At 40.2% G+C, this 27,944-nt stretch overlaps 1 protein-coding gene across 2 annotated transcripts in view; it reads left to right on the top strand.

Annotated features, from left to right (window-relative positions):
- The window catches only part of vldlr (very low density lipoprotein receptor), a 61,907-nt gene that overhangs the window by 32,674 nt on the left and 1,289 nt on the right, over positions 1–27,944 (top strand). The window contains exons 6-19 of one of the 2 annotated variants that reach the window (XM_030435913.1): positions 440–602; positions 1,335–1,457; positions 2,576–2,698; positions 4,362–4,481; positions 7,279–7,404; positions 9,038–9,209; positions 9,688–9,912; positions 10,026–10,144; positions 11,795–11,934; positions 13,631–13,772; positions 14,497–14,646; positions 20,635–20,694; positions 25,793–25,870; positions 26,324–26,493. In XM_030435913.1, coding sequence (XP_030291773.1) covers positions 440–602; positions 1,335–1,457; positions 2,576–2,698; positions 4,362–4,481; positions 7,279–7,404; positions 9,038–9,209; positions 9,688–9,912; positions 10,026–10,144; positions 11,795–11,934; positions 13,631–13,772; positions 14,497–14,646; positions 20,635–20,694; positions 25,793–25,870; positions 26,324–26,493 — 1,911 coding nt within the window. The remainder of the gene's footprint in view (positions 1–439; positions 603–1,334; positions 1,458–2,575; positions 2,699–4,361; positions 4,482–7,278; positions 7,405–9,037; positions 9,210–9,687; positions 9,913–10,025; positions 10,145–11,794; positions 11,935–13,630; positions 13,773–14,496; positions 14,647–20,634; positions 20,695–25,792; positions 25,871–26,323; positions 26,494–27,944) is intronic. The other variant, XM_030435914.1, reaches the window with a different exon arrangement.

Here is a 27,944-nt window from a genome sequence, read left to right as displayed (position 1 = left end):
TCTGGTTTTACAGGGGATATGTTATTCAGACTTGTGTGAAAAATAAAAAACTCAAAATAATGAGCCCTACTATTACTATGTTTAAGTTTTTATAAATGTTTTTTAAACCAGATCAAAACATGGCTCGCTTTCTGAGTTTCAAAGTGTTGTTTTTCATTCCAACTGGTCTTTTTAGGTCTCAAGTTAAATTGCAGGCTCCCTGGCAGGAGATGGTTTCAAGAGAGCGAGTGTTTATGCCAGCAAGGGAACAGCAAATGGAAAAGCTTTCACAACTGAATGTTTGCTCAAACACAGTGGACCAAAACTAGCATTTTTATTTACATGATCTTTTCAAGCAGCATCATTTCTCCATTTAAAAACAGGAAATCTTATTGTAGTTTTCTGGCGAGGTCTGATTTATCCCCCTCTCGCTGAAACATCTGATCTCTGTCCCCTGCAGGACCAATCAGATGAGTCTCCAACTCGTTGTGGCCGTCACCCAACGCCACCAGCCAAGTGTTCATCCAGTGAGATGCAGTGCCGCTCAGGAGAGTGTATTCACAAAAAGTGGAGGTGTGATGGAGACCCCGACTGCAAGGATGGCAGCGATGAAGCCAACTGTCGTATGTACAACCAGCTGTCAGAAACATTTAAAAATCAATTATTTTAAGATCAATACCAAATCCATGTTATCTGTTACCACAGCACACCATTTGAGTTTAAACCATGTTCTATAGGATTGTGTCAGCATGTGTATTATCCTATTTAAGGGTAATAAATTAGTTTGCCAAGATGGCTTAATGAAATGACTGAGTGAGGGATACGAGTTCAGGAGTTTTAGATGTGATGTGGGCCTGGAATCAAGATATGTAGAATGGATTAATAGTTTAGTTTAGTTTAGCTACAGCATTATCCACATGAGTTTCCAGTATCATCATGTGTAGATAATTTGTCATAAATCAGATGAAACTTGGAAAAATCCAGAATAGTCCGTAAAGAAAAAGTCATTCAAGTGTTTCAGTCTGATACTGTATGTTAACTTTGGAATCATTTCAGCTGAAGATCTGCAGTTGATATGAAAAAAAAAAAAAGAAGAAAAAAGAAGAAAAAATAACACACACCTTGAGCAGAATCACATCCATTATGTGTTGTACTCATTCAGTAATTTGACCTCAGTTACTTGGCAAACTATCTAGGTTTATCCACTTGTCCAGTAATTTCTCAACTAATCCATTCACTGAGTAGTATTAGGGTTATGACTTCAATTTGTTTACTTCTGACCAACAGTCCAAAACACAAACGGATTACATATACACTACAAGAATGACTTACATGTGTGTGTTTGTTCGTGGCAGCTGTACGTACCTGTGGACCGGATCAGTTCAAATGTGATGATGGAAACTGTATCCTGGGCAGCAGACAGTGTAACGGCCTCAGAGACTGCACAGACGGATCAGACGAAGTCAACTGCAAAAACAGTATGTGCTCTGTGTGTATACAGCTTTACAAATGACTTTCTTTAATTATCCTGAGGGCATAATCAGATGTAGAAGAATTATTTTTCTCATTTTTTTGTCTTTTGTGTATCTTCTATTTTTACACTCTACCTCAGGCTGTCCTGAGGTTTAGAAGCTGCACGAATGTGTGTGTGTTTTCAGTGTAGATGCTGTGGGCATACAAATGTTCTTAATGCATTTTTACAAACAACAATCTAATGCTGTCACAATCTACTTCAGGATTTCCATTTTATTTCAGTGTGCGCATGTAGAAGATAAATGTGCCAAAGAGAACCCGAAAAAAAACCTCCAGTTATCTTGGTCACATGTGCTTCTGCTTCAGAAGCATTAAGAATGGCTTAGAAAACAGACTTGATGAAGTGTTATATTTGGCAGATTGTCATTCAGATGTTGAAGATTCAGCTTCTCTTTTGAGTGACTTCAGTTTTTAAGCCAAACTAAGGGATCAGATAAACCTTTAACTGTTGTATTAAACCTTTCTGAAAAGGTTTGGAAGTGTTTTTCTTAGTTACAGTAACTTTTTGTCACAGAATCAAGCCTGTAGGACATTTTGAAAAAGTTATTTGCAAGAAGCAAATTTCTTTGAGTCAGATGACAAGGTGGATATAACTTGGGGCGGCTGTGGCTCAGTAGGTAGAGCAGGTCGTCTATCGGAAGGTTGGCTCCCCCCAGCTGCATGTCGAAGTGTCCTTGAGCAAGATACTGAACCCCAAATTGCTCCTGATGAGCAGTTGGCGCCTTGCATGGCAGCCTTCGCCATCAGTGTATGAATGGGTGAATGTGGCATGTATTGTAAAGCGCTTGGAGAGGTCAGTAGACTGGAAAAGTGCCAAAAAAATGCAAGACCATTTATAACTTTCACATCTTTGAATCTGGGAGGTGATTAGCTTAGTTTAGCGTTAAGACTGGATGCAGGGGTAAACAGCTAGCCCGGCTCTGTAAAGGAAAAGTGCCATTCTGATATGAAACATAGGTGGCTTTTCATTTAGATTTTCAAAAAAAGCTTAGTAAATGTTAAAGAATGTTGTGTGTAAGCATTGACTGCTCTTGACATGTAGTATCCTTTAATCTTTTCACAGTGACTCAGTGTAATGGGCCAGAAAAGTTCAAGTGTCGCAGCGGGGAGTGTATCGAGATGAGCAAAGTGTGCAACAAGGCCCGAGACTGTCCTGACTGGAGCGACGAACCCATCAAGGAATGCAGTAAGTGAAAGAAAAACATTAAATTCTCTATTCAACTTTACTTAATGCTGAAATAAGATCACACTCACATGTCAATGAGGAGTTAATCCGTTCAAACTTTTCACCAATATCTTTGAGCTGTAGCTGCAATTCAAGTGCAAAATTATTTTAAATTAAAACTACTGTACTATATTAGTTAGACATGCTACAGTGAATGTGGTGGAACTATTTTGTGGTAAATGGCAGTCTTAAGGTGTGTGTGTGCCTGTGTGTGTGCGCGCACAGCTGCCTGCAGTCTTGCAGTCACAGAGAGGTTGCCAGGTTTAGTCTCATTGTGCCTGACAGGCCGATTGATATTGATTTTCTGACTACAGTTAATTAATTAGGATATTTCACTGCCGCTTACATAAATAACGATGTAAATGAGGCAATAACTGAAGAGATGAAGAGCTGAGCGCCTTCATAGGAAAACTTTGAAATGTCATCTGCATCTGTTCTTTAAACAGAGGATTACAAGAATATTGACACTCCCTCTGAGTGGCAGAACATATGAGGATTAATCATGTGTATTTTTTGTATATTCATTCTGTGTGACTATTTGCAGTATAATCTGTGTAAATATGAATAATCTTGTAGCTGAGCTGTGATTGACCCACATTTTGTTTGTCTATAGTAATCTGCAAATTAGGGATATTTTGAACTTGAGTTCCCAGAATGCTGATTCTGTACAGTGATGCTTTACACCAAACTAAACTATAGCGAAGAAAGAAAAAGAAGATCCAACAATTTTAGATTCTCAGGAAAGGTCACTCAGTCATTGTTCACGAACAAATTGCTTTTCAGTAGGTTTAGATGTCTTATCCTCTGAGCAGGAAAATGACTCTCCTCTCTGTTGCACATTGATTTAGGCTGATAATATGTGGATTTTTTACACAAGTCACACTGTATGCAGCTTTAATGTGTCTGCAGTTCACTGCGAGAGAACGACTTGTGCTTCTTAATAATTCTCTTTCATGGACCAAAGAACTCTTCCAAAAGTTATTATGCTTTTTACAATCTAAATACTAAATATCTGAGTCTGAATTGTTCTACAACTGTTATGAAATGTATATGATCAATTTAAGGGATCGTAGAACTCCAAAAACCTGATCATCCTATTTATTGTCAAGTGTGCACAGTGGGCGATGAGCTAAATAATCTGGTTTCATGTATTAGTGCTCTGCCTGCTGTTGAATTAAGAGAGCAGAACTTCTTTTGTTTCTGTTTTTATCAAATTACATGGCGAGTTGAAGTTTTTAGCGTCCAGTTCAAAGAAGAATGGTGTCTTTTGCACCTTTTTCCAATACATAGAAGAAGCCCTCCTGTGACCTTGTGAAAGTTAATCAAGTGAAATGTGAATCTAAATAATCATGTTGGATCCATCTTGGTTACTTTTGCCACCTTAACTCACAAATGCAACAGTAAATGTGCATCAGTCTTTGTGCGGTGGCTTTGAAATCCTATGACCAGGATTGGTTTCACCTGTCAACAGCCTTTTAACTGATTGACCAGATGCTGCATTTTTACTGATCATGAGTGTAGCAGAATTATTTACAGTGGTACAGTTGTTGTGTCCTGCTTGCATTATAACTGTCATGTTAGATATTATTTCTACATCACAGCCCTGTTTTTCTTTGTGCTTCAGATCTTAATGAGTGTCTCCTGAACAATGGCGGCTGCTCTCACATCTGCAAAGACATGGTGATTGGCTTCGAGTGTGACTGCACACCTGGACTTCAGCTCATAGACCACAAGACCTGTGGAGGTAGGGGACCTTTACATTAGACCCACACTGCACTGCCGAGGTTTTTGATTTGGTTTTTCAAAACACTTTTTTCTAGATTTTGTTGTTAAAGGTAGCGATCTTAAAGTCCGTGTAAAGCAGCAATACATTTGTGTTATGAGTTTGTCAAGCCACAGAAACACGTTTCATTGACCACTGAACCAAATTTGAAAGATTAAAAAAATTGTTAAGTATATAAAATTAGGTCTCAATATCATGGAAAATCAAGCACTTCTCTCTGCTGTGAAACGGGGGCGTGTCAGATAGAGATGCTGGAACCACGCCCACGTGCGGGAGGGGAGCCGCCTCCGTGTACTGTACAAGGACATAACCTACAGTAACAATGGAAGCTAGCAGCATCATCGGACGGACCCAGCCCGACCTGTTAGAGCCATCAGAGCCAGAAACTGACTCTGAGTCAGACGCTGATAGTGCTCAGCCTCGTTCCTCACAGTCTATGTTTTACATTACACACAAACGTAAAACCCCAGTCTACATATAATTCCTTGTCATAGCTATATTACCTGTAGATAATCATTGTGCTGTCAGATGGACTCCACTCAGGGAATGAGGCCAAATCATGTCATGATTAAATGCACTAACATTGGCTAACATTACATGGGCATGACAGGATGCACGATGTAAAATCACTTTCACGATTTGCACCTTCAGCAAAATGCATTTAATTGCCCAAATGTACAATATTTATAACATAAGCACACACTTACACTCTCTGGCGGGCACGTAATACTGGTGGCGGAGATGAAAGCACCTGTTGTCGGCCGGACGGAGAGGGTCGGTGGCGGGTACATAATGCCGGTGGCCGTGATGGTGGCACCTGCTGTCGGCACTGTCGGCGGGCCGGGAGGATGCAAGCCGGTGGCGGGCACATAATGCCGGTGGCCGTGATTGGTGGTGATTGTGGAACTCTCCACAGTAGCTCCTCTTGAAAAAATCGATCCACTGTTTCCTTACATTGTCGTCCTTAGGAAACTTAAGCTAAAGACACACTGTGGCATCCAGGAAAGATGCACAAGCGACATGACTGGTTAGCTGACTGGTTGACTGGTTAGCTAGCTGCAAAGTTAATGCGCTGAATGTATTTATACCGCTTCCGCAGCAGGGCCGGGTTTATGCAAGTAACGCGGCTATGATTTCTGACCTGCCCATTAAATTCTGAACACAGAAATTTTGAAACAGTTAGTGAGCCTAGCTCCACAATTATATTCTAAATGGTTGAATGGCTTTTTACGTGTTTTCAGGAAATGCATTTATGACCCATTTAATGTGTTTAGAAGAAAATGGCTGAATTTGCTTGACACAGACTTTAAATACATTTTAACATTACCTAATGGTTGGAGCCATTTCCCAGACATCAAATTCGGAGCTAAACATTTTCACCTCAAAAGGATATCTGAAAATAAGATGCCCTATGATGATGATGCTCTACCATGTCATTTTTCCTTTACATTTGCTAAAAAGAAAAACATTCTGCTCCTCTTATAATGATGCCTGATGTGTTCTAATTGAGATGTAGTTGGAGGTCTGGTTGTGTCTCAGTAAGTAGGAACTAAGTGGACCCATGATCTATGAAGTATTGAACTCCTTTTCTCATAATCCTTGTCGATAAACGCCCAGAATCTTCACTTGGCAACAGACAGTGAAAAATGTATTTTATGTCAGTCGTACTTCCCAGTTTACTCAGATACATATAACATATCTCCGACTCTGGTAACTGGTAATTGATTGAAACAATGTTCAGCCCAGTTGTGTCTTTGCTTTTATTTTTTTGCGATGTTTCCTGTTGTTTATCAGTTTGAAAATAACTGATTTTTAGTGAACCCAGGTTGGTGTAAGTAAATGTGAGTCCAGAAAAATCAACCATTGCTCATTTTTGTTCACTGACGTGCTTTTGTCTCTCGGCAGTAGCAAACCTCAATTTTAGAAGTTGTCAATGGATGAGACAGAACTGTCACACATCACAGCAGTCAAATGAAACCAAAATCAAGAACATCCTTGGGATGTTTTTTTTCTTGGTTTGAAAAGAAAGCATCCAGACTGGAGAGACTGTCATGCTAAAAATGTTTTATTTGTCTTTCTTGGAAATCTCTAATGCAATAGACTGGGTCAGACGTGTATGCTGGCGTGACCTGGAGCCATTTCACTTACGGCTTGTACATGTTCTCATTGTATACTTCTGGCCTCTGAAGGGCTCACTGTGTAATGTGATTGGATGTGTTGTAATTTTTTGTCTGCGTTCAGGAGGCACTGATTCGACACAGTCTTGTTATTGAGCCAATCTTGGCCTCAAACAGTGCTACGGATATTGGGAAATGTGTATAATCCAATCTGGAATGAACCCCACTGGTTGCACAGAGGCGCTTAATCTGCTCCCTGGTGTAAAATAACCACTAAACTCCTGAAAACATTTGTATATTTACATTTAATTCTGATGAGCAGCTGTTGCTAAAGAGCATTCTGGCAAAACATCAACAGCAATTATAGTCAAGTTTAATTTTCATTTTGTGCTCACATCATTGTGCAGTCGGAATCAAGGGAATGTTTCAGAAAAGTGATTGTATTCAAAAGAGCTACGTATAATTTCATTCAAAGACCTTTGGTCTAGCCTAGATATCAGTAGTTTTTGTAGCCAAGTCGTGTGCATCATCTGATTACCCCGATTGAAGTATTCAGCCGACTTGATTAATTAAACATGTCAGATACCAGCTGTATCCCCTCTGTTTTCTCTTCCTCACCCCCCTCCTCTCGCTGTGTGCAGACATCAATGAGTGTCTGAACCCAGGCATCTGCAGTCAGATCTGCATCAACCTGAAGGGAGGGTACAAGTGCGAATGCCACAACGGCTACCAGATGGATCCAACCACCGGAGTATGCAAGGCTGTTGGTGAGTGAACATCTGGGTGAGAATACAGTCGAACCCCCTGGAAAAAGTGAAGCAGCTCTCAACCTTCAGTTGTACAGTGGGTGAAGTATGACACCCTTTTTTTTTTTTTTTTATCTGTTCTTTCCGGCCTTCTTGTCTCGGGGTTTTTCCACTTGATTTCAGCTCAAAAGTAGAAATGGAATAGAATTCTAGCACAAAAATACATTTTTGCAGTGAACCTCAACACATCAGACTGAATGATTTAAAGAGGTGGTGATTTTATTTTGTGGTCATTTTGGAGGCCATAGTATAGCACAATACAACACAGCAACCCCCCAAACTGAGTGACATCTTTTGTTAACCTATTTATTAATACAGGGAGATAAAACAAAACATTTTCCAACATAAAAACTGAATATTTAGACCTTCACAACGGTAGCATTTCTCACTTGACGGGTGTATTGGATTGCTTAATCTTCAGATGGGTGATCTTAGCACCTGAGTGTATAATGCCGCCTTCTAGTCCTGGAAATGACTAAATTACCCAAAATATCATGCAAATGATAGGCTGTCATAAAATAGTACTCAATGTGCTGTCTTGCAGTGCACAGTTGTAGAGATATTAAACTAGCAACGTTTTAACAAGTTTAAATTGTGTTGGATCATATTTTCAGCATACTGCTCAGCTTTTTAAAAAATGCTGCTCTTCTGCCAAAATTCTGGATTCGGTGGAGGATTTCTTGAGCCACTTTTTCTTGGATATCCCACAGGTCCTAATGTGAGCAGAGTGACCCAATTTATGACTCTTTAAATAACACTCAATTAATACAAAAAAATGTGTTTCCAGGCTGAAGAAAATGTGAACAACTATTAAAGGACGCATAGGCAAAATTGTTTTGTTAGAAGAATAAGGAAAATATTGAGCAATGCAGAAAGGTACAAATCCTTTGTGTGGTAGATATATCCTTTTTTCTTCAGTCTGGAGAATCACTGTGCTCATGCACACTTAAGTGTTTAACTTGAAGAGTTTAATCTTAAAAGCTTTGAAAATCTATCTGTGGACATGATAATAAGTGGTAGAAATAAACCTCAAATATTAAATTAAGTACATTTCATTAAATCTCATCAGAAAGGCTCTGGAGTTGTCTTTCAGCTGGAGATGCAAATGTCATCCTCATCTGGCGATCACATGCTTTGAGTGTTTCTTCAGTATAAAGCCCCTTATTGTGTTACTTTTTGACAAAGACTATCACTGTGTCGTTCAGCGGGATGGTGGTGGTGGTGTTTTATTTTTTTCCTTTCTCAAAACAATTTATCATCAGATCCTATAAACCTGTACACCAAGATAGTCTTCACAATCTTAATCGTCACTTATTAGAATCTTTTCTTTTTAGAAATACAAATTTATGATTATTACCAGCAAAATGGTCATTGGGTTCCTCTGTTCAGACATTCTGGCTGATATGACTGTATAGGATAGAAAAAGCTAACACACTTGGAGTGTTTCAAAAATATTGTCAATCAGAGGTTCATCAGGTCTTTTAAAATTGTTCTAGATCAGCAGAGCAACCTGAAGTACTTTTTGAAAAGATGAGTGGTCAGGTTGACGTTGTGTTCTTTTTTTCTTATTTAACCAAGTCTTTTCTGTCCTTAGGTAAGGAGCCCTGCCTGATCTTCACCAACCGCCGTGACATCCGTCGTCTGGGTCTGGAGAGGAAAGAGTACACTCAGATTGTGGAGCAGCAGAGGAACACAGTGGCTCTGGATGCAGACTTTAACCAGCAGATGATTTTCTGGGCCGACCTGGGCCGAAAGGCCATTTATAGGTAGTTTACAAACGCCACATACACTTCAGCATGAAAAGAAATGCAACAAAACAGATTTTCAAAGATATGTCTGATTTAACAGTTGAGGTGAGTTGATTTTGTGACATCACAGAAACACAGTGCTACAAGAAAGTATTGAAGCATACATTATTGTCACTGTAGACACTTGTTTACTTTGAAAAAATGATTGTTTGTTGTTTTTAAAATGGTCTGTGGTCAGTGGCTCCACAGATGGCGAGTGAAATATCTCGACAGCTGGTAGATGGTAAAGGCATTCATTGTCCCTGCAGGATGAATCCTAATTACGTTTTAGTCAGTTAGTGGCTCTAGGAATGTCAGTGTTGGTCAGCCAGGAGAAATTTGAACTAACATGGCCATATGAGAATTACATGAATTGATGTTTTACTTGAGGTTACTTTTATTAGATCATTTAAATCTTCAAATATTGGTGACATTGTCTATGTTTTGTTCCTCACAGCACTGTGCTGGACAAACGGGGAGAAGTCGGCACACACAACAAAGTGATAGACAATGTCCAGACACCTGTGGGAATCGCCGTGGACTGGATCTATAAGAACTTGTACTGGTCTGATCTTGGCACCAAAACAATTTCTGTTGCCAACTTCAATGGAACCAAGCAGAAGGTTCTGTTAAACAGAGGACTCAAAGAACCAGCCTCCATCGCTGTGGATCCACTTTCTGGGTGGGTGCACAGCTTGTTTTTTCATGCCAGGTGAAGGCATTTTATCTCCAGTTGAAATGTACATTGAAGGGTCTGTTTGATAGAAACGTGTGTGTGTGCGTGTGTGTTCCTAGGTTTCTGTACTGGTCTGACTGGGGCGAGCCGGCCAAGATTGAGAAATCTGGTATGAATGGAGTTGACAGACACGTTTTGGTGGCGTCGGACATCCAGTGGCCTAATGGAATAACCCTAGGTAGGAACATTTTACATTTACATTTTCTTCACAGATGATCCATCAAATGTAAAAGGGAAATCCACCCAAAAATGAACACTATTGAAAAGCTGCTGGTGAGGTCCTCTGCGTCTGTGTTGTTTTGAAAGTCCTTTGGTGTATGCTCATTCTTCTCAAATAAGAGTGAACAGCAGCCAAATGAAATATTTCAGCCAACAACATAAAAATGTCAGGTTTTGGTGTCTGTCTCTCTGATTCTCCATCACTCTGAAGAGGGAGAACCACTATCTAACTAGTCGTACATACATTTAAGTGCCCATAGATGAGGAAACATGAGCAGAATGCAATGAAGCTACAATGATTTGTGTCGAGACTCTTCCAATAACTGTAAATTAGTCACATCTGTTGATTCTCTGTGGAATGATTCAAGAGGCACTCCTGCTTCATTGATTACCTCCATTTAACAAAGAAATGTAATTTTACGGTGAGTGGGAGCAGTCTTTTTTTAATCTGCTAACTTTTAAATTACTAATGTTGGAACATTCAGACAAGCGTTTTCTGGGAAATTATGTACCCAGAAATGGGGAAATGAAAAATTCTCTAACATGTTTATTACTACATGTATGTGATTTCCTCCAGTGGAACTCCGTTCCATTATCTCCCCTCTCCTTTTCAGCATTTTCTTGCAGTTTACACACAAACAGACTGGTACTGACATTTCAACTCCCCACAATGATTTGATTTTCATCTGCCAGTTAAAGAGGTTAAAGTGACAGTTGAAGTACAGGCAAGAAAAAACATTTATGTGCTTATACTTGCAGTGCTATAACCTCAACTCCATCTTCAACTCCCTGGTGCTTATTTTTAATCTACCATGCATATTTTGTTCACTGTTGTGGTTTTTAATTGCCTTCTCAACTTCTTTCAGTGCTCAGCTTCATTGCTCCTGTTCACTGCAATTTCTTTAGAGGAAGTTAAAACCATAAGGAAATGTAGCCATTTCTAGTTTTGATTTACATCTTGCAGCATTTTTGTCTGTCAGTGTCATGAGATACATTTTAAAATGATGATGTTGGAATAAACAATGCAGCCTCGGCTTCATCCTTAAATGTTGTGAGTTTCCCCTGGGGTGATCAATAAAACCATATGTTTTTAAAATAACTCCGCTCTCTGAATACATTAGACATTGAAAGCTTCTAATAGACCACATCACATCGTGTTCTCCTCTGTTCTCTTTGTTCGGCCTCTTTCTCTTCCTGTGTCTACCCTCAACACTATGAAAGAGCCATCGATTTGTTCTGGTTAATGAAATGTTGTATTGATTTTATTTTCTTTCTCCTTCTTCTTTTCTCTGCATCTTTGCCCGCTATGCCTCATCTCCTTTCTGCACTCTTGTTCTATTCTTTCATCCCTCTTTTCAAACTCACTGGGTTCATTTCCTCTTTCAACACATTTTTATCCAATGCTTAACAATCGTTTTGTACCTTTCCTTTCTGTCCTCGCTCACTTTGTGTAATGTTTTCTTTTCTGCTCTGTCATTTTTCTTCCCTCCTTTTCCACATTTACTACCCTTTGTTGTGATACTTCTCCTGTTACGTGTTCCATCTCCCTCCCTGTCATTTTCTCCACCTCTCCTCTAATGTTTCTTCATACACTTTTGTCCTCCCCCAGATCTGATCAAAGGCAGGTTGTACTGGGTCGACTCCAAGCTGCACATGCTTTGTAGTGTTGACCTGAATGGAGACAACAGGAAGAAAGTCCTCCAGTCCTCAGACTACCTGGCTCATCCCTTCGCTCTGACTGTTTTTGAGGTACTGTTGTAATAGAGATGCATATCCCGGCCACCCTGTGCTCATGGTTAAATTCAAACTTAGCCAGCATGTGTATGGAATAGCCCCAATAGTCTACCTGTCATTCATTTTGTTGTCAACAGCATATACTCGGTTGTCCAATGTGTGCCCTTTCTGACTGTCGAGACCAACCACGTATGTTGGTGAAAATATGTTTCAGTAACCTTAAAGTGTGATGCCAGTTCAAGGAGACACATTTAACACAGTGCAGCCATTTGCCTCATTTTATGGTTCATAGTAAAAGCAAATTAAGGATGCAGGTAGAGATTTGACAGACTGTTGTCTGGTAAACATTCAGAGTAGCTCAGAATTCGCATTCTAGTCAGCACACTGCTGACATGATTAGCTTAAATCAGCACCATTCTAGTCAGGCCATGGACTAACACAAAGCAGGTGCGTCACTAAACTATATAATGGACAAACTGTGTCCTAAAACAAGTACTAAAAATTCTAACTATTCTAAACCTACAATTTTTGTATATCAGTGTTGTCTATCTTTCAAAATCATAGCATCTTGGACATGTGTGTCTCTGGCTGTCCCTCTCACCTACACCCACTCATACAACTGCTAACTTGCTCTCACCCAGACTGATGACACATTTATTCACATGTAGGCACTGTGCTGAAGGTACAACACATGTCTGAACACTGGTGCACAATGTTAACTAAACGGCATGCTTAAACACATACACTCACGCTTGTTGTTATAGTAACAGGAAGAGTTTATAGCTATTTTTCTTTTTGCTTCTTCCTTTTTCAGGCTGTCAGAAGTGTAATCTACTTTATAGCCAGCCCACATAGTGTTTCCTTTTCATTGCTCTCATAACTTACATTTTTAGTAGATCCTCAGCTGGAAAATCCTCTGCTGCACAGGAAGTTCTGTTCTTTGGGGGAGTGAACGTGTTAACATGGGCAGTTAAGCCATCAGTGCTGGAGGGACCAAAACAAAGTGCTACGCAAAAAAAATCGCAGATTCAAGAACGACATGAATTCGATTGACAGGCGCTCCCTTCAAAGTGCAGCGCAAGACCACTACACAGATGGTCTTGGAACACAGATGGTTGAATTTGTGATGTAGAATCTCTCCATCCTCATTTTGCACAACATGTATATTCAAAAAGCTGTGAGGGAAAATCATCTGAACATCTGAGTCTGGAGAAAAGAATTAAATATCTCATGTTTTTGAAATGGTTACGTATTTAAAGAACATAGTGCTGAACGTCTGCTCAATCTCCTTGAGATAATGTTTGTAGAAATCACTTTTTTCAGATGGAAAAACAAACTGCAATGGCCAGGCTGTCTTAGTGAAGAAGATGGATTTCCATGAATGATTTACTAATGAAAAAGAATTGATTATAGTGACGCAGAAAATGTGTATTACTTTATATAAATATTAATGCCATGCCCACTGAAAGCTGGCAGGCTGTATCAGGATTTAAAAATGCAGCACTCATTAAAGCCAAGTGTCAACAACTGTTGACAGTTTTTACTGTTTTCCTTTTTTTATTAAGTGGCCTTTGGTTAAAGCATGATAAAGTACTTGAGTATCCTGATACAGCAGTGTGTCGTTATTTTCCTATCTTGTGACAGCGTTCTAGTTATTAAAGCTTTTAGTATTGAAAGAAAAATGAGCTGTATGTTTCTGTCCTCTCTCCAGGATCGAGTCTTCTGGACAGATGGTGAAAATGAAGCGATCTACGGTGCAAACAAGTTCACTGGCTCTGACGTGGTGACGCTGGCCAGCAACCTAAATGACCCTCAAGACATCATAGTGTACCATGAGCTGATCCAGCTGTCGGGTAAGGACCAGCTGGGAGGGGATGGAAGGAGGGGGAATGGGCACAGAGAAGCAGGAGGAACGGGACGGACATTAATGGTTGTTGAGCTAGAAAATCATATTCGTCAGAGTCCTGCAGGCTCAGTGACATCACAGCAACCTCAAGTTCTAGGCTGATGTTGAAGACTTTTGATGAACAGTAGCTGCTTCGTTGAGTTTATAAAGGTTAATGAAGAGAGTTAATCCAAAATTACTGTAATTACACATGATTCATGTACAAAGATTACTAATGATATTTAGCATTTTAGCTGTAATCATGCAGTCATAATTTACACAGGTCTACCAGCCTCTGACATAAATAAGTTGAGGTTTATGGAAGAAAGGAGCCAATAAGCAATGCCTCCATACCATCTTCTTACTCTCTGAGTAACCATTTTTTCTGCGTACCAGTTATTACAAAGTCATCCATGTTTGGAGTTTCTCAGTTTGAGCATAGCCGATAAGATTTTATTATTCTATTTGTTTGGTATAATGATGACGAGAAGAGGTGGGTGAATCTGTGATCTCTGATTTAATCACATGACTTGATGGATTTATAGGGGGTTCAGCAGCTCTAACACCAGTTTCACATTGTGTAAATTCAGTTGATCCAACATTAATCAGAATAATTTGTTGATCTTTTTTAAATGTGTAGATTTTCTATTAAGTTTGTCGAAATAACCAGGACTGTTAACTCTTGCGTGCAGGTACTAACTGGTGCACAGAGAAGGGTGAAAACGGAGGCTGTAGCTACATGTGTCTGCCTGCACCTCAGATCAATAAACACTCCCCTAAATACACCTGTGTGTGTCCGGAGGGACAGGAGCTGGCTGCTGACGGCCTACGCTGCAGACCTGGTGAGTCAAAACACTACAGTGGTGAAACGGATTTATACATTTTATTTTTGGAATTTCATTGAACCTAAAGCAGAAAAATGAACACAAGATATTAATTGACATTGACACGTTTCTATTATCATATGAATGCCATATTTTCAACCTATCCTTGAGCATCAGCAACACCCCCCCCATCTCAAATATATCTGCAATTTGCTATGTACAATCATTTGTGAAGCAGGAAGCTGCCATTTGATCTGCGTGCAGGCATGGCTTGCAAATTGCTTTTGTGATTGTGATGGCCCCAGAGCTTGTGGAGATGTCACACAGAATGGAATCCTGCATGACTGTAGGGCCGCTCAATTGTTTTAATATTGATTCATTTTTGTATAGTCTCATGTTGATTCTGCTGCATTGGTATGAAGATCTGTTGTGTCATAGCAAGCCGCACTAATTACTCAAGTTGCATCACCAAATGACGAGACTGAATCTACAGGCTTGATTTAATTTATAAATATAGTTGGCAAAGTAACAGCATTTTTACAGAAACGGGGACAAGTATTTTTAGAATTGATTAAACATTGCCAGGCGGGTATTAATAACCCATAGAGAATTATGAGTTGATACGAGCAAAACTGGAAATAATCAGAGAAAAGAAAGAAGTTTTGAAATTGAAACTTAAAGGAACCCTGGGGTAAACATTAACACTTATCCAGCTGAATAATGCTAATTTGCCTCCTGATGCCTTCAGGCTACTGTGGATGGCGTCATGGGAAAATGTTTGTAATTGTATGGCTGGGAGAGCTCAAACCGTACTGGCTCATTGTGTGTACAGTAATTGAAATGCACATTAGCACAAAGGCTATACTGTGCAGTCCTTTCTGCTTCATCTTCCCTTTTCTGTGCTGCTTGTCTCAAATGTGCCTCTTCTTGAAGAAATGATTAAAAGGGAATGGCTAAAGAGAGCTGAGCTTTCACCACAGATCCCCCAAAACACAGGGTCAATTGTAAGAAATAAAATCAATTCAGTTTAATTCTTTGGGTTTAACTGGCTTTGATGTGTCAGTCCCTCCCTTCTCAGCCAGTCAAGCATGTTTTCTTGGTGTGTGTTCCCCTGCGAATCTTATCTTCTATCTGTATCCATGCCAGCCACAGACCCGGCTGTCTGTTTGTGTTGGTAGTCTGACAGCTGAACAGTAGCTGAGTCAGTTGGTGTTGTGATCCAGTTTTTCAGTGTCTCTGTGGCAAGCCTCAACATCGTCCTGCTTCACATCTCTGCTGCAGTTCTGTCTCCTCCCTCTACTGTTTGAAAGTGTCTTGTCATCTCATCCTGACAGCTGAATTGTTCCAGAGATTGATTCTTCTTCCCGTCGTTGCTGCTTTGCTCAGCACTGGTTCATTTTTGCCTTTCGAGTTCAGTCCTGGTCTGAGCAGCCTTCCATCCTCAGGAGTCTCTGGAGTGGGATGTGATTTTGTTAGTGCCATGGCAGCTGAAATTATGAGGCGGAACAAATGTATGTGATTGAATATATCCTTCCAAAAATCAAAGTAAATAATCTGCTGCAGCTTCCTCTATTCTGGGAAGTACGCTTTCCACAAGAATTTGGATCCTAACTGCAGGGATTGCTCTATGTAGCAGTTTGGCTTCCAATCTGTGTTTCAGTTCACCCCAAAGCTATTGGATGAGGTGGATGTTAGGACTGTGCAGGTTATTCTTCCACACATAATTGGAAAACCATTCTTTATGCATCTGGTTTTGTTTACAGTGACATTGCTGTGTTGAAGTAGGAAAGGGCCCTCCCCTAGATTAGCACAAAGTTTGATGGAGATTTTTGTTAAGATTTCCTGTTAGTGAAATGAAGGGGCTGAGGCCAAACCATTAAAAAAAACAGCCCAAGACCAAAACTACAACAAACTGTGAGGACCAAGATAAACAAAGTGTGCATTGACTTAATTTGACATCTTTGGCAGCCAAAGGAATTATTTTAATTTTATCCTTAATTAACTTGATGGAAATTCTGGCCCATCGATTCAATTAATTTGTTTCCAGTTGGTTAGTGAATCTATGCGGCCATAGTCACTTGATATTATATAATCTTTGCCATCCACATAGATTTGGTCAAATAGTTTGTCAACATAATCATTTAATGCACATTGACATTAAAGAGAAGAGACTTAAGAATGGGCCTTTGGGGAACTTGCGTCATATTCGCTTATAAGTTAAAAGGAACTCGAGCTTGTCAGTAACATTCCTCCAGTTTCTCTCCTTTTTCCTCTTTTCTGTGTACAGTCACAAAATGTATTCAGACTGCTTCAAATATTTCTCAAGTTTACATTGTCAATTTGTGTGGAAATGTTTTTCAGTTAAATTCACTTGGAGCAAATTTGAATCACTTTCTATTGACTTTATATGGAAATGTGTTCTCATAAGATGAATTTGTCTGCTGAAATGTTATTTAGCCACTTACTGTTTGTTGTTGAAAACAAGGATAGGACTTTGGTCAAAAGTGACAATATCCGGATTTGATCATATTACTTCAAATGTTAGAGTTAGTAAGATCAGAATTCCTTTATTTGTCCCGCAAACAGACATTTCACGTTTTTTGGACAAATAACGAAATTCAGATTCTGATCAAATTAAGGCTTGCATTTAAGGCTTTTAAATAATGAACCTCAAATCTGCCCCCGACCAAAAGGTCTCTTTTCCTTTGCTGTAAATGGGTTGCTAGAACATGCTTTCCTCTCTCTCTCTCTCTCTGAACTACTCCGCTCCAGTTGTTTTTGTCTTAGACCGTCCAGCTCCTTTCTGCGCTCCGACACATTAGCCTTTTCATACTGAAGCAGTGCAGATAGGAACCTGACAGCTGAATTCAGTGCACATACTCTTCTAATTGGACTCAAACTGTAGACCGAGACGCTGGTGTACACAAAGTACTGGAACATCTCCCTGACAACTCTCTGCACCACGGTCCTCCTGCCCTCTACAATGAAAGTCTGCTTCTTTGGACTGTTCATTTTTCTTAAGGGCTTTACTTCTTTACAATCCCCTTGAAACAGCCTCCTAGTTCTCACTTGGAAACAGAGTTTTTTGACAGTTTTTGAAGCCGACTCTCTTTTGTGATATCATCTTAGGCAGTAGACTCCATTTATATCTACTTCAGGGGTGTTTCATGTTGTATATTTCTGAAATTAGTTGCATTTTTGGTTGTCTCTCTACTACTACTCTATACTTCCACAAGGTGATGCATACAGACTGTTAAAAACTTCCATTGTTGTTTTGTTGACTGTTTCTTAGCATTAAGAAATATCCAAAACCTGGGCATTGGTACCAAAGTAAAAAAGATGTGAAATAAATATATTTATTTTTTTGGTAACAAAAACATGTCTGTTCTCAAATACATTTTCCAAATATTAAATCTTAATGTGATTTAAAACAAGTTTTTTTTGTTCATGCAGAAGCTGTAGTAATCAGTGTTTTTTTTTTTTTTACTAAAACACCGTGTTGACTTGAATGATTAAGAGCTGCACTAGTTTGATATGATTTTATCCAAATCAAATTCTCACAAGAGGTGACACACTGTTCAACAAGCACCTAGACTGAAGCATTCTGACGCCTTTTAGCTTGATGCATGCATCAAAAATCAACTACATTGATTTCGTTATGACGTCAGACCTATTTTCTGTATTGGAAAAATTCAATGTGAGGCACCAGTGAAAATGTGCCAGCTCTGTAGCAGGTTTTACAGCCTGCGTGGTCTACAGAATTTGTAATGGCCTTTATCATATAGTGAACGTCCCTGCAGCCTGACTCACCACCTCATGGGCTGTTTGTGAACCTGGAGCTGCCTCCAGGCTCTTTACAGCTGCTGTGATGACTGAATGTACCACCCAGAATGCCAAGAATGTGTGTGCGTGTGTGTTTGCAGTGTCTTTTTTTTTTAATCTTTTTTTCCTTCTCTGCACAATTTTATGCAGCTTGTGATTGTCTCCCTGCAGTGAGTGTGTGTTTGCATGGATATTGCTCAAAAACACACTGGTCCTACAAAATGTTTTTTATTCAAGTGTGTCCTCTGTGTGTATCTGAGATGGTGTGCGCATGGGTGTTCCTACAACTGTGTTTACACGCCTGTCTATGTTTCTGGTACTATTTTAAAAGTGCAAATAGTGTGGGAGGGGTTAGAAAGAGGTGGCTGTCACTCGCTGAATGCTCCTCCACCTTCCTCTAGTTGGACTGCAGCCAATTAGAGGAAGGCCTTCTTGCTCTTGACTAAACCTCCAGCTAACATATTTATCCCATTTTACAGCCTTTGCAGCTGAATCAAAAAGGAACTGTAGGGTATTGTGTGGTTCCAGCTTTGACCGGCTCTAATCTTGTTAGTGAGAGAAAGTAATAAGCAATGCTCTGCACTTCAGGGTTGAACCTGCAAACTACTACTGTGGGATGCATATAACAGCCGTTGGAGACGACTGGGGAGTGTTTTCCTTCAGGCTGAACAATCTCAGGCTGAAATGCAGGATGTTTCAGGGATTTTCTGACACTGTGGGGACTCCACTTAGTTTCACAGTTTGTTTCCTAAGATATCTGTCATCATTAAGTCCAACCTGTCTCGAAAATAGTCGGTTTTAGAGTATGTTTTACGGCGGTTGGTCTTTGTCAATATTTTCTCCAAGGTCAATTCTAAGGTAAATGCTTATCAAATACAAATCCTCCAGTCCCTGTATGCATTTCTTCAGCTTTAACTTTCAGCAGTCTTAAATGTGCCCTGTGAGGTTTGTATGTTTCCATATAGGTGATAGCCGTGGCCTCATACATTATGTTTTTGGCTTCTCCATTGTCATTGTGAAAACTCAGGAACGCCTTTAGGAAATTGCTTGACATCCAGACTTGAGGATGAACTGATTAGAATTTGGTGGTCAAAGGTGCAATGAGCATGGTTAACAAGTTATCTGTTTTCAGATCGGCCGATGATCTGCTGTTACGAAGGCATTTGTATGGGCTGTTAGACAATGATTAGGTCATTGAGCACTCTTGATTAAAAGTAGGATTTTTATTTGACATTTGGAAGACGTGCACCCTCAAACCCCAAGGTATTCAGTTTACAGTTTTAAAAAAATGGTTAAAAGGGGAGCTCCATTGATTTACACATCAAAGTGCATTTACGGGTGTTACAGGAGTACTACTACACATGTGAAAAAAGTTGACTAAAGCCTTTAGTGTCTCCAGAGCTGAGCTGCGTGATGAAACGCCTGTCACTGAGCTAACCCGACCTCTGTAGCTCGCTCCTTATCTCTGCTTGAGGCTACATTAGCTGCTTCTATCTTCAAACACCTGAATCTCCACATAGGCACCAGGGTTTGACAGGAATTGGTGGAGTTCTCTTAATGTTTGCCATTTGTTTGATAAAAGATTAATTGTTGTGCAAAATTGTTGACCCAATTTTTTGTCAGTAAGCATGATATGCATTCATTTCCAACTCCTACACCGCGTACCTAACGGCTCCCTGACTGCTAATCAAGTCTGTATTGATGAGCCTGTAAGAATTTTATTGTCACTGCAGCTGTCTGTCCTTGCTGCACAGATGCTGAAAGGGACTTCCTGATCAATGCAGTCTACTGTGCAGAATGTCTGGGCGGATCTTGAAACCCATTAAATTTCTTCTTGAATGTCGTCCCCTCACCATCCAGCTTCTGTGTGCATCTTGCTTGAATGTAAACTGTCATATCAAAGCAGGACAACTATAACAATTGTCTTCATGCAAAGATGTGATGGTGCTGCTGTTTCTGTACACTGTAGATGGTGTCATGATTGATTGTTTGGTGATGTCTTGGCCCTGGTCGCTTTCATCTATCATGCGTTTATTTACTAGTTTAGTCTCTTGAGGTCTGGTCTATTTTCAAAGAAAGGCCTACATGCATGTGTGCAGTTTAAAAATAGGACAACTTCTGCAGCCTGATTCCTTATTTTCAGTTTGTTGTCAAATGCATGACTCTCGGCTCTCTCTGTGACAGACCCTACTACCAAAGATCTCTCAAAGGATGATGGGAAAGCTCTTATACAACCACACTCAGGTAACGCCATCAGCTGTCGCCTGCTTTACTGCCTGTTTCTGGTGGGCTCGCTTTAAAGCATGCTGGGCTTTGTTCAAAAATTGAAGAACAGTGATTGTGTTCTCCTCCCATACCATGGATTCAGAGGGTGTTTCCATTTTAATTGTAAAACTGGGGAATGTTCGTCTCTTGTTCTTGGCTGTGATCACATTTGCAGTTTAGTTTCTTTGCCCCCATGAATCTGCATATTAATCTCTTGCCAGAAAAGAAATGCTGAAATCTCTTCTGGCGTACTCGGTGCTCTGTGTACATTTTAACCATCCTAGGTAGAATGTCTCTTCCTTTCTAGCTTTATATGTAATCATGACTTATGTCTGCTTTGGTGTTTCTTGTTGAGGTATGAAACATATGAATATGTGTTTCAGGTGACTGATTTAATTCTGTTTATACTTAATTTGTAACACATGGTCAAGTAGCCTGAGGTATCCAAGCGGTAACTCAACCCCATCCCAGCTGTCATCCAGTCTGCACACCAACTTCAATGCAGGATGAGTTGGCTCATCCTAAAAAATATACAGACATAATAATCCCCCTCCGTCAGCAGTTATGACCTACCAGAAGGTGTGGCAGTGTCTCTATCTTTGAGACCCTGTGCTCTGCCTGTATTTTCTTATTTTGCTAGGTGTCTGGCTTTGGATGGTGAATTTGAGCCCGCAGAACAGTCCCTCTGGCTCGCTTTTTTTTCCTTTTCTTTTTTTCAATCAATACTTAGTCGGATGACGGATGATACAATTACATACTCATCTTCTCTGAGCACCAGCTGCAGAGTCTCAGCACACTGTAGCAGGAGTCACACATTTTTTATACTGTGATAACAGTAAGGAGACCAACAAGATGATGGCAGATGATTTTTATGGAAGCAAAAGCATATAATTAAGCAGTATTTCAGATCTAAAAGCAATGCTGATGGGCAACCTGATGAGGAAAAGAAGTTTGCTACCTCACTGAGAAGTTGGAAGTGTGCAGCCCACCTGCAGCTCTTCTGCTCATTCTGCCTCTTATTCTGAGGTCTTTTCCATCAATAAATCAGTGTCTCTGCACATAATATCTGCAGCATCACTTTAGACTTTGGTTCAACATTTGAAAAGCTGGGTCTTGCTGCTGTTTTGATTTCCATTCACAGATTATGCTTTCTCATTAATCTCAATTAATTTAAATCTACTCACCAATCAAATGAACATAGGCCTTGTGCTGTGATCATCAGAGCGTAGTTCTGAAGAATATTCTCACAGCTGAGAAATGCCAAAGTCGTGAAACCAGGACACTTCAGGTCTCTGTAGCTATTTCACACCTGTTGTGTCACTGATGGCAGACCAGAATCTAATCAGTGAGTCTGCCACAAGTTTTCTTGTTCCGGGACAATAGTAGGCATACACCGATTTATTGTACTATATTTAATAGTTTTTGTTGTTGTGGCTTTACTCTTCTTTTCCCCTCATTCTGTTGATCTGTTTGCTCTTTTTTGGGCTCGGTGGTTTCTTTATTGTTATAACTAGATTACCACTTCTGTTTCACTTAGCTTGTATGAGTATTAATCTAGGGCGCTGATGTGAAAGAGCTTAATTCTCAGTAAGTTTTTCCTGAATAAACAGTGGTTGATGAGTTATCAATCTAACATCGGTATCGGCTGGTATGCACCTTGTCGCCTGGCATCCGCTACTGCCAAATAAGATGGAGTGTTGTAAGCTATGTGAAAGGCCATTTCTCACCAACTGAGACTGTCAGGAAGTCACCTTGTCTGAGGATGCTTGGCCCATTTCACAGGATGTGTGTTCCAGCCCTGCATAAGGGAGCACTCAGAATTGAAGGTGATAAAAATGCAAACCCCCAGTGCTCAGTGCGCTGATTTAGGCTGCAAATCAGAGTCCCCTCAAGCCTTTCATTAACAGTCCAAACTTAAGTCAACTTTTTTGCCACCTCAACCATTTTTAGCAGACATGTGTAGATATGTCTGAGTGACTGGAACTAATTTGGTTCCATTAGGTCCAGTAGGTGTAGGTGGCGCTGTCACATCAACAGTCAAGTTTAAATAGCTGTAATGCTCTTGCTTGGCATGTGTAATTTTGTTCCCTCATAATGTGCGAAGGTGCATTACAAAACATGAACTCCAGACGTTTGTGTCTTCAGGTGAGTTGACTACATGTTTGAAGTCGGGGTCAAGTCTTTGCTTACTCTTCAAGCTTTCCAAGTGTTATCCTTCTTGATTTTGTTCCCTTGTTTTCTTTGCTTTAGGCGTGTGTGTCCTGTGTGCCTGTGTGTGCTTTGTGTCCTTCTTGGGTCAGTTTTCTGGCTTGACTTCAGCTGTACGTGGTTTTGGCCGCATTGCTCAGTCCTGTAAACATCTCACACTCACAAGGTTTAAAATGAGATTGGAAAACCTGTGCTAGAATAAAGAGTTGCTCACTTATGTTCTAATCCTCTGAAAAATGCGGCTGGTGAATGAGTTTGACGAAGAAAACGGGGAACCTGATCAACAACACCAGGAGCACTGAGCTTGCTGATGAGTTCCTGTTTGTCTCTTATTATAGCACTCGTTCTCATGACTTTTTATTTAGTTAGTTTGCCCCTTGTTTTTTTTTTTTTTTCTTTTTATCGAAGCCACAATGTTGGGAATAAAGCAGTCAACTCAGTTTACTCACTTCCCCTGCTAGACATGTGATGCTGTTATTTCGATGCATCTGCACTGTGTGAACCTTTAATATGTTCAGCTCCTCTGTAACTGTAGAATCAGCTGATGACCAAAATAATGCGGACCCTAACTCTGCACTGGCAGATGTTTGTCTGCAAGCACAGCCCAGGAGCAGCACCTTGTGGCAGAAATGACAAAGTGTTCCAAAACGACAAAATAACCAAAAAGTCCCACTTGTAGTCAGTTAAATTTCAAATGTTCAAAATATGTATAGGGTATATGTCAGATATCAAAAGAGAATTCAAAGCCAGTTCTCGAGGATCTGTTCCACGAAGCAGATGGAAGTAAAAAAACAAAAGTGAAACATGAAACCTCTGCCCTCACTGTTCATATAGCACACAGTTCAGTCTCCCCAAAACCCAGTGCTCCTGACTCGTCATGTCCAGATCATGTCAGCTGAGGAATGAACAGGTTTTCTGAATTGAGGGAAGTGGATTGAGACTGTGGAAGACCCATTAAGTCATTTTATTTGGAGCGGGTCCGGCTCTATCCGTTCATTATCCCTGTTTAACTACAGCAAGGATTAATCTCCACCTATGATGACCACGCTTGAAGGGACAAACTCGTCACATACACACTTGGATTAAAGCAGACTTGTCAGATGTGATGGACTAAGTTCTATATAAAGGAAAGACTCAGAGGCAGCCTGCTGCATATCTGCGTTTTAAAAATAACTTTATGGGGTACTCTGAACAACAGCTATAAAAAAAAAAAAAAAGTGTTTGTTTTCAACCTGACAACATTAAATTTCACTAAATGAAATAACCCAACTACCACTGCTCCTAAATCCCAACAGTCTTTTAATGATAATGGTTATATGGAAAATAGAAATATTTCACAGCAGGTGCCTTTACCCCAAATGACTTCTAATGCATCCACTGTGTCCAGTCAGTTCTAGGGTCGAGTTTCTCTAGGCACCTTTCAATTTCGATTCAGCCAGCTACGATACTATTATGAATTAAATACTGATGGATCAGTTTTACAAAGCTTCAGTCAAAAGCAAAATGAGTCGACAGTTTAACCTAACAAATAAGGGAAAACTGATGATGGTTGATTTCAACATTTCTTTTGTACAATCACATTAAACTAGATAAGTGTCTCTCCTCTATTTCTTAATCCTTTTAATTTAAGAATTGAATCTTGTATTAAAATGTATTGAACCATGCATTTTTCTTATGCATGTTGATGACGTCACCAAATTACTTAGCAGCACAGCAGACTGACTGGACTTGGGTTAACAAACCCTGTCTGTTTTTTTTTTTTTGTCTTTTTGTCCTGAAGCCTCTGACGCTGCTTTCAGCCAAGCTGTTTGCCAGTCATGTCACTCACTCGCCGCTGACACAAAGGGGCTGCTACATGAACACCCTGAGACTGGATTATATTAACCCAGGGAAAAAATCCCCGCCTTTACTTCTTTACAAAGTGCTGAAAACAAAGGTTTACATTTATCTTTAGAAGGATTTAAAGCAGCTGAAGTTTGACTGACTTTTTGCTGGCTGATGATTTTGGCAGTTAGCAATGTTGCCTCACAACAAGAAGGTCCATTTTGTGTGGTGTTTGCGTCTTCTTCCCTGTATTTGTGCAAGCCTCCTGCCGGTGTCCTAGAGCTGTAGCTGCTCCCTGAGCGAAGCACAGTGACTATCCCCTACATGCAGAGAAATGTTTCAGCATGTTGTATTATATATAATTATGTATTTGACAAAGAATATTTTCGAAGTGCTAATTGTTTATGTATTCGAGTGTGACCTTTTTTCCATACAACATTTTCCTAAAAGGAAACGATTCAGGGTTTGTACTGAGAAACTTTTTTTGTAGCAAAAAAATTTTGAACGTTGACGCACTGCAAAATGCAGAATAGCAGAACAGGGAGTCAGAGCAACAGATTTTGACAATTTAATTTGTAATAAAACATTAAATATTAGTCATCCATTTAAGCTTTAAGGGTGACAGACCAGTTCTTTGACTGCTGGAGACACAGAAGCATTTGGAAAGTGTTGAGTCATCTCGCATGTGTCGTGGCAACTTACCTCCTCATGAACAGGGGGTGAGCTTGGGCGCTTTCTGACTCTGGTTTCTATTGAGCCCACGTGCACTGTGATTATCCCTCATGTTCAACCCATCACATCACATAGAAGTTTGCTTGTAGAAGATCACAACACAACTACACTTCACTCCATTCCCAGGCCTTCATATCATGCCTTTCAGTGCATTAAAAGGCCTGTATTGGCACAAAAGGTTGGCTTCTCTCTGGTTAAACTATCGTCCTCTTCAGCACGTTGAAGTAAGTGTGCTGCTCTCTCAAACTGAACGAGGACGTGTCTTGTGTGTGGGTTCAGAGCGTTGACCTGTTGGCTTATTTTTGTCTTTCAGAAGCCAACGTGAGCACATCGATCCAGGTGGACGCCACAGCCCGAGGGTCTGCTGCGGCCTGGGCCATACTGCCAGTCTGTGAGTCTCTCACACACACACACACACACACACACACACACACACACACACACACACACACACACACACACACACACGACTGTCTTACAAACACAGCTAGCTCCTGGTTGTTATTCATTAAAGTCCAAGAGGTGGTCATGGTGATATAACCGGTTCCACTTTTGAGCTGCAGCTGTTTCCTCCAGTTAATTACCCTCCTAAACAGCAGATTAGTGTCGAGCTGTGTGACAAAATATTTTAGGAGAGACAGCCAAATATGAAAATAGACAGATGGTTCAAGGGTACACATTTTGGGAAGTAGTACAATTTTTATCAGAAGATTTTGAGGGTACAAACCATGAATATGAGGAAACTGTACTACACACGTGTGCATGTGGCTTAATCCCTGACCCATCAGCTCTCATACTGAACTATTATCTGACTGTGTTTGCGTCCTGTTGTCCATCTCTTCAGTGCTGCTAGCGATGGCAGCGGCTGGCGGCTACCTGATGTGGAGAAACTGGCAACTGAAGAACCAGAAGAGTATGAACTTTGACAACCCCGTCTACCTGAAGACCACAGAAGAAGACCTCAACATCGACATCACCCGGCACAGCGCCAACGTGGGACACACCTACCCTGCAGTAAGTAAACGACCAAAACGCCTCTCAGCAGATGGCATTGTGGGTAAGAAAACATCAAACCTCAGAGGCTTAATGCATTGATCCCAGAAAAAAAGAAAAACAATTATTAAAAAGATGAATAATCTGCTGGAGAGACACAGAGGATGGACTCGATATGTTAATAACCTCTGCTCTCACCCTGACCTTGTGGTTTTTAGTAATCCGTAGTGCATTATTGGCTGTCCACAGAGCACAACTCTCTGTACACAGATTAAACAGATTGACCTATACCCGACCAGAGTCACAGGATTGACTTAGACCTCTGCCATGACCCTCACAGCTGCTATATTCTAAAATATAAAATCTAGAATTTTAAAAAATAAATCCGTTCAAGCAAGAGTGTTTTTCATGGTGCTTGCAGCAGGCAGCCATGATGTAGACTGCTGTGTGAGAGCGCACAGGCCTGGGCAATCTTGATGTTATCAAAAGCAAGGCAAAGGAGTATGATGTGTGACTGAATGCACCGAAAGCTAAACAAAGTCCGTTGTCTGTCTCCTGGTGAGTTGTGTATATGGACATCCCTTCTGTTACTGTAGGGGTCGAAGGTATACAGTTAGTAACTGCACCGTTTCAGTATTGCAGTTTGAATGAAATGCTGTGTGTTGAACTTGTCTGGTTTTGGTATTAATTGATTTGTACAAGTTACAATACCCAGCCACAATCTTATAGCAATAATTTGTCAACATAATGGCATATAGTCAGTAAGTAACATGCATGTTATTGGTACAAAATCAACATCTAGATATGTATTCTCAATCAGATGTTTAAGACCATATATAACAACTCTGTCACTGAATGTCACAGCGCAGCATGATTTAGCCAGGCACATGTTCCTGGATCAACATCCCACACTGCCTTTATGGACCAACCAATCAGAGCTCTCTGAGGGATATCTGAGCCCTCATCAGTGTGTTGCTTATGTACTACTTTTGAAATGAACTTGTTCTTTTCCAAATTGTACATGTACAATTCAACAAAATCCTCAACTGCATGCCATGATGAAGTTATTAATATTTAGTCATTATACAGTAGTACCTTCTGCGAGCTGTACCTACATGAGTTACTGCGGGCTTAGCGAGTTGGCTTGCAAGCTAACTAGGCTATGCTAACAAGCTTGCCACTCAGATAGCATATTGTTAACTTACATTATACAACTTAAATGATATAAGAGCACTACTTTTGCTTTAGTCAGCATTAATAATTGTTAACCCTGACCAGTTTTTCTTTCTTCAATGCAAATACTTGTAGTTAAGTTGGCTTTTTTCAGAGAATTTTCTCAGGAGCAGCACACTAATGATGTCACAGGGCTGTGATTGGATGATTTTGTTTTGGAAAGCATGTGGGATGTTGATCTGGAAATATTTTGTGCTTGATCACATTGTGCAAGCTTGGTAGGTCAGAACAAATACACA

This window comes from Sparus aurata, chromosome 12 (assembly GCF_900880675.1).
Source record: "Sparus aurata chromosome 12, fSpaAur1.1, whole genome shotgun sequence".
Taxonomy (NCBI): domain Eukaryota; kingdom Metazoa; phylum Chordata; class Actinopteri; order Spariformes; family Sparidae; genus Sparus; species Sparus aurata.
The sequence above is the reverse complement of the archived record's forward strand: the minus strand, read 5'-3'. Positions and strand labels throughout refer to the sequence as shown.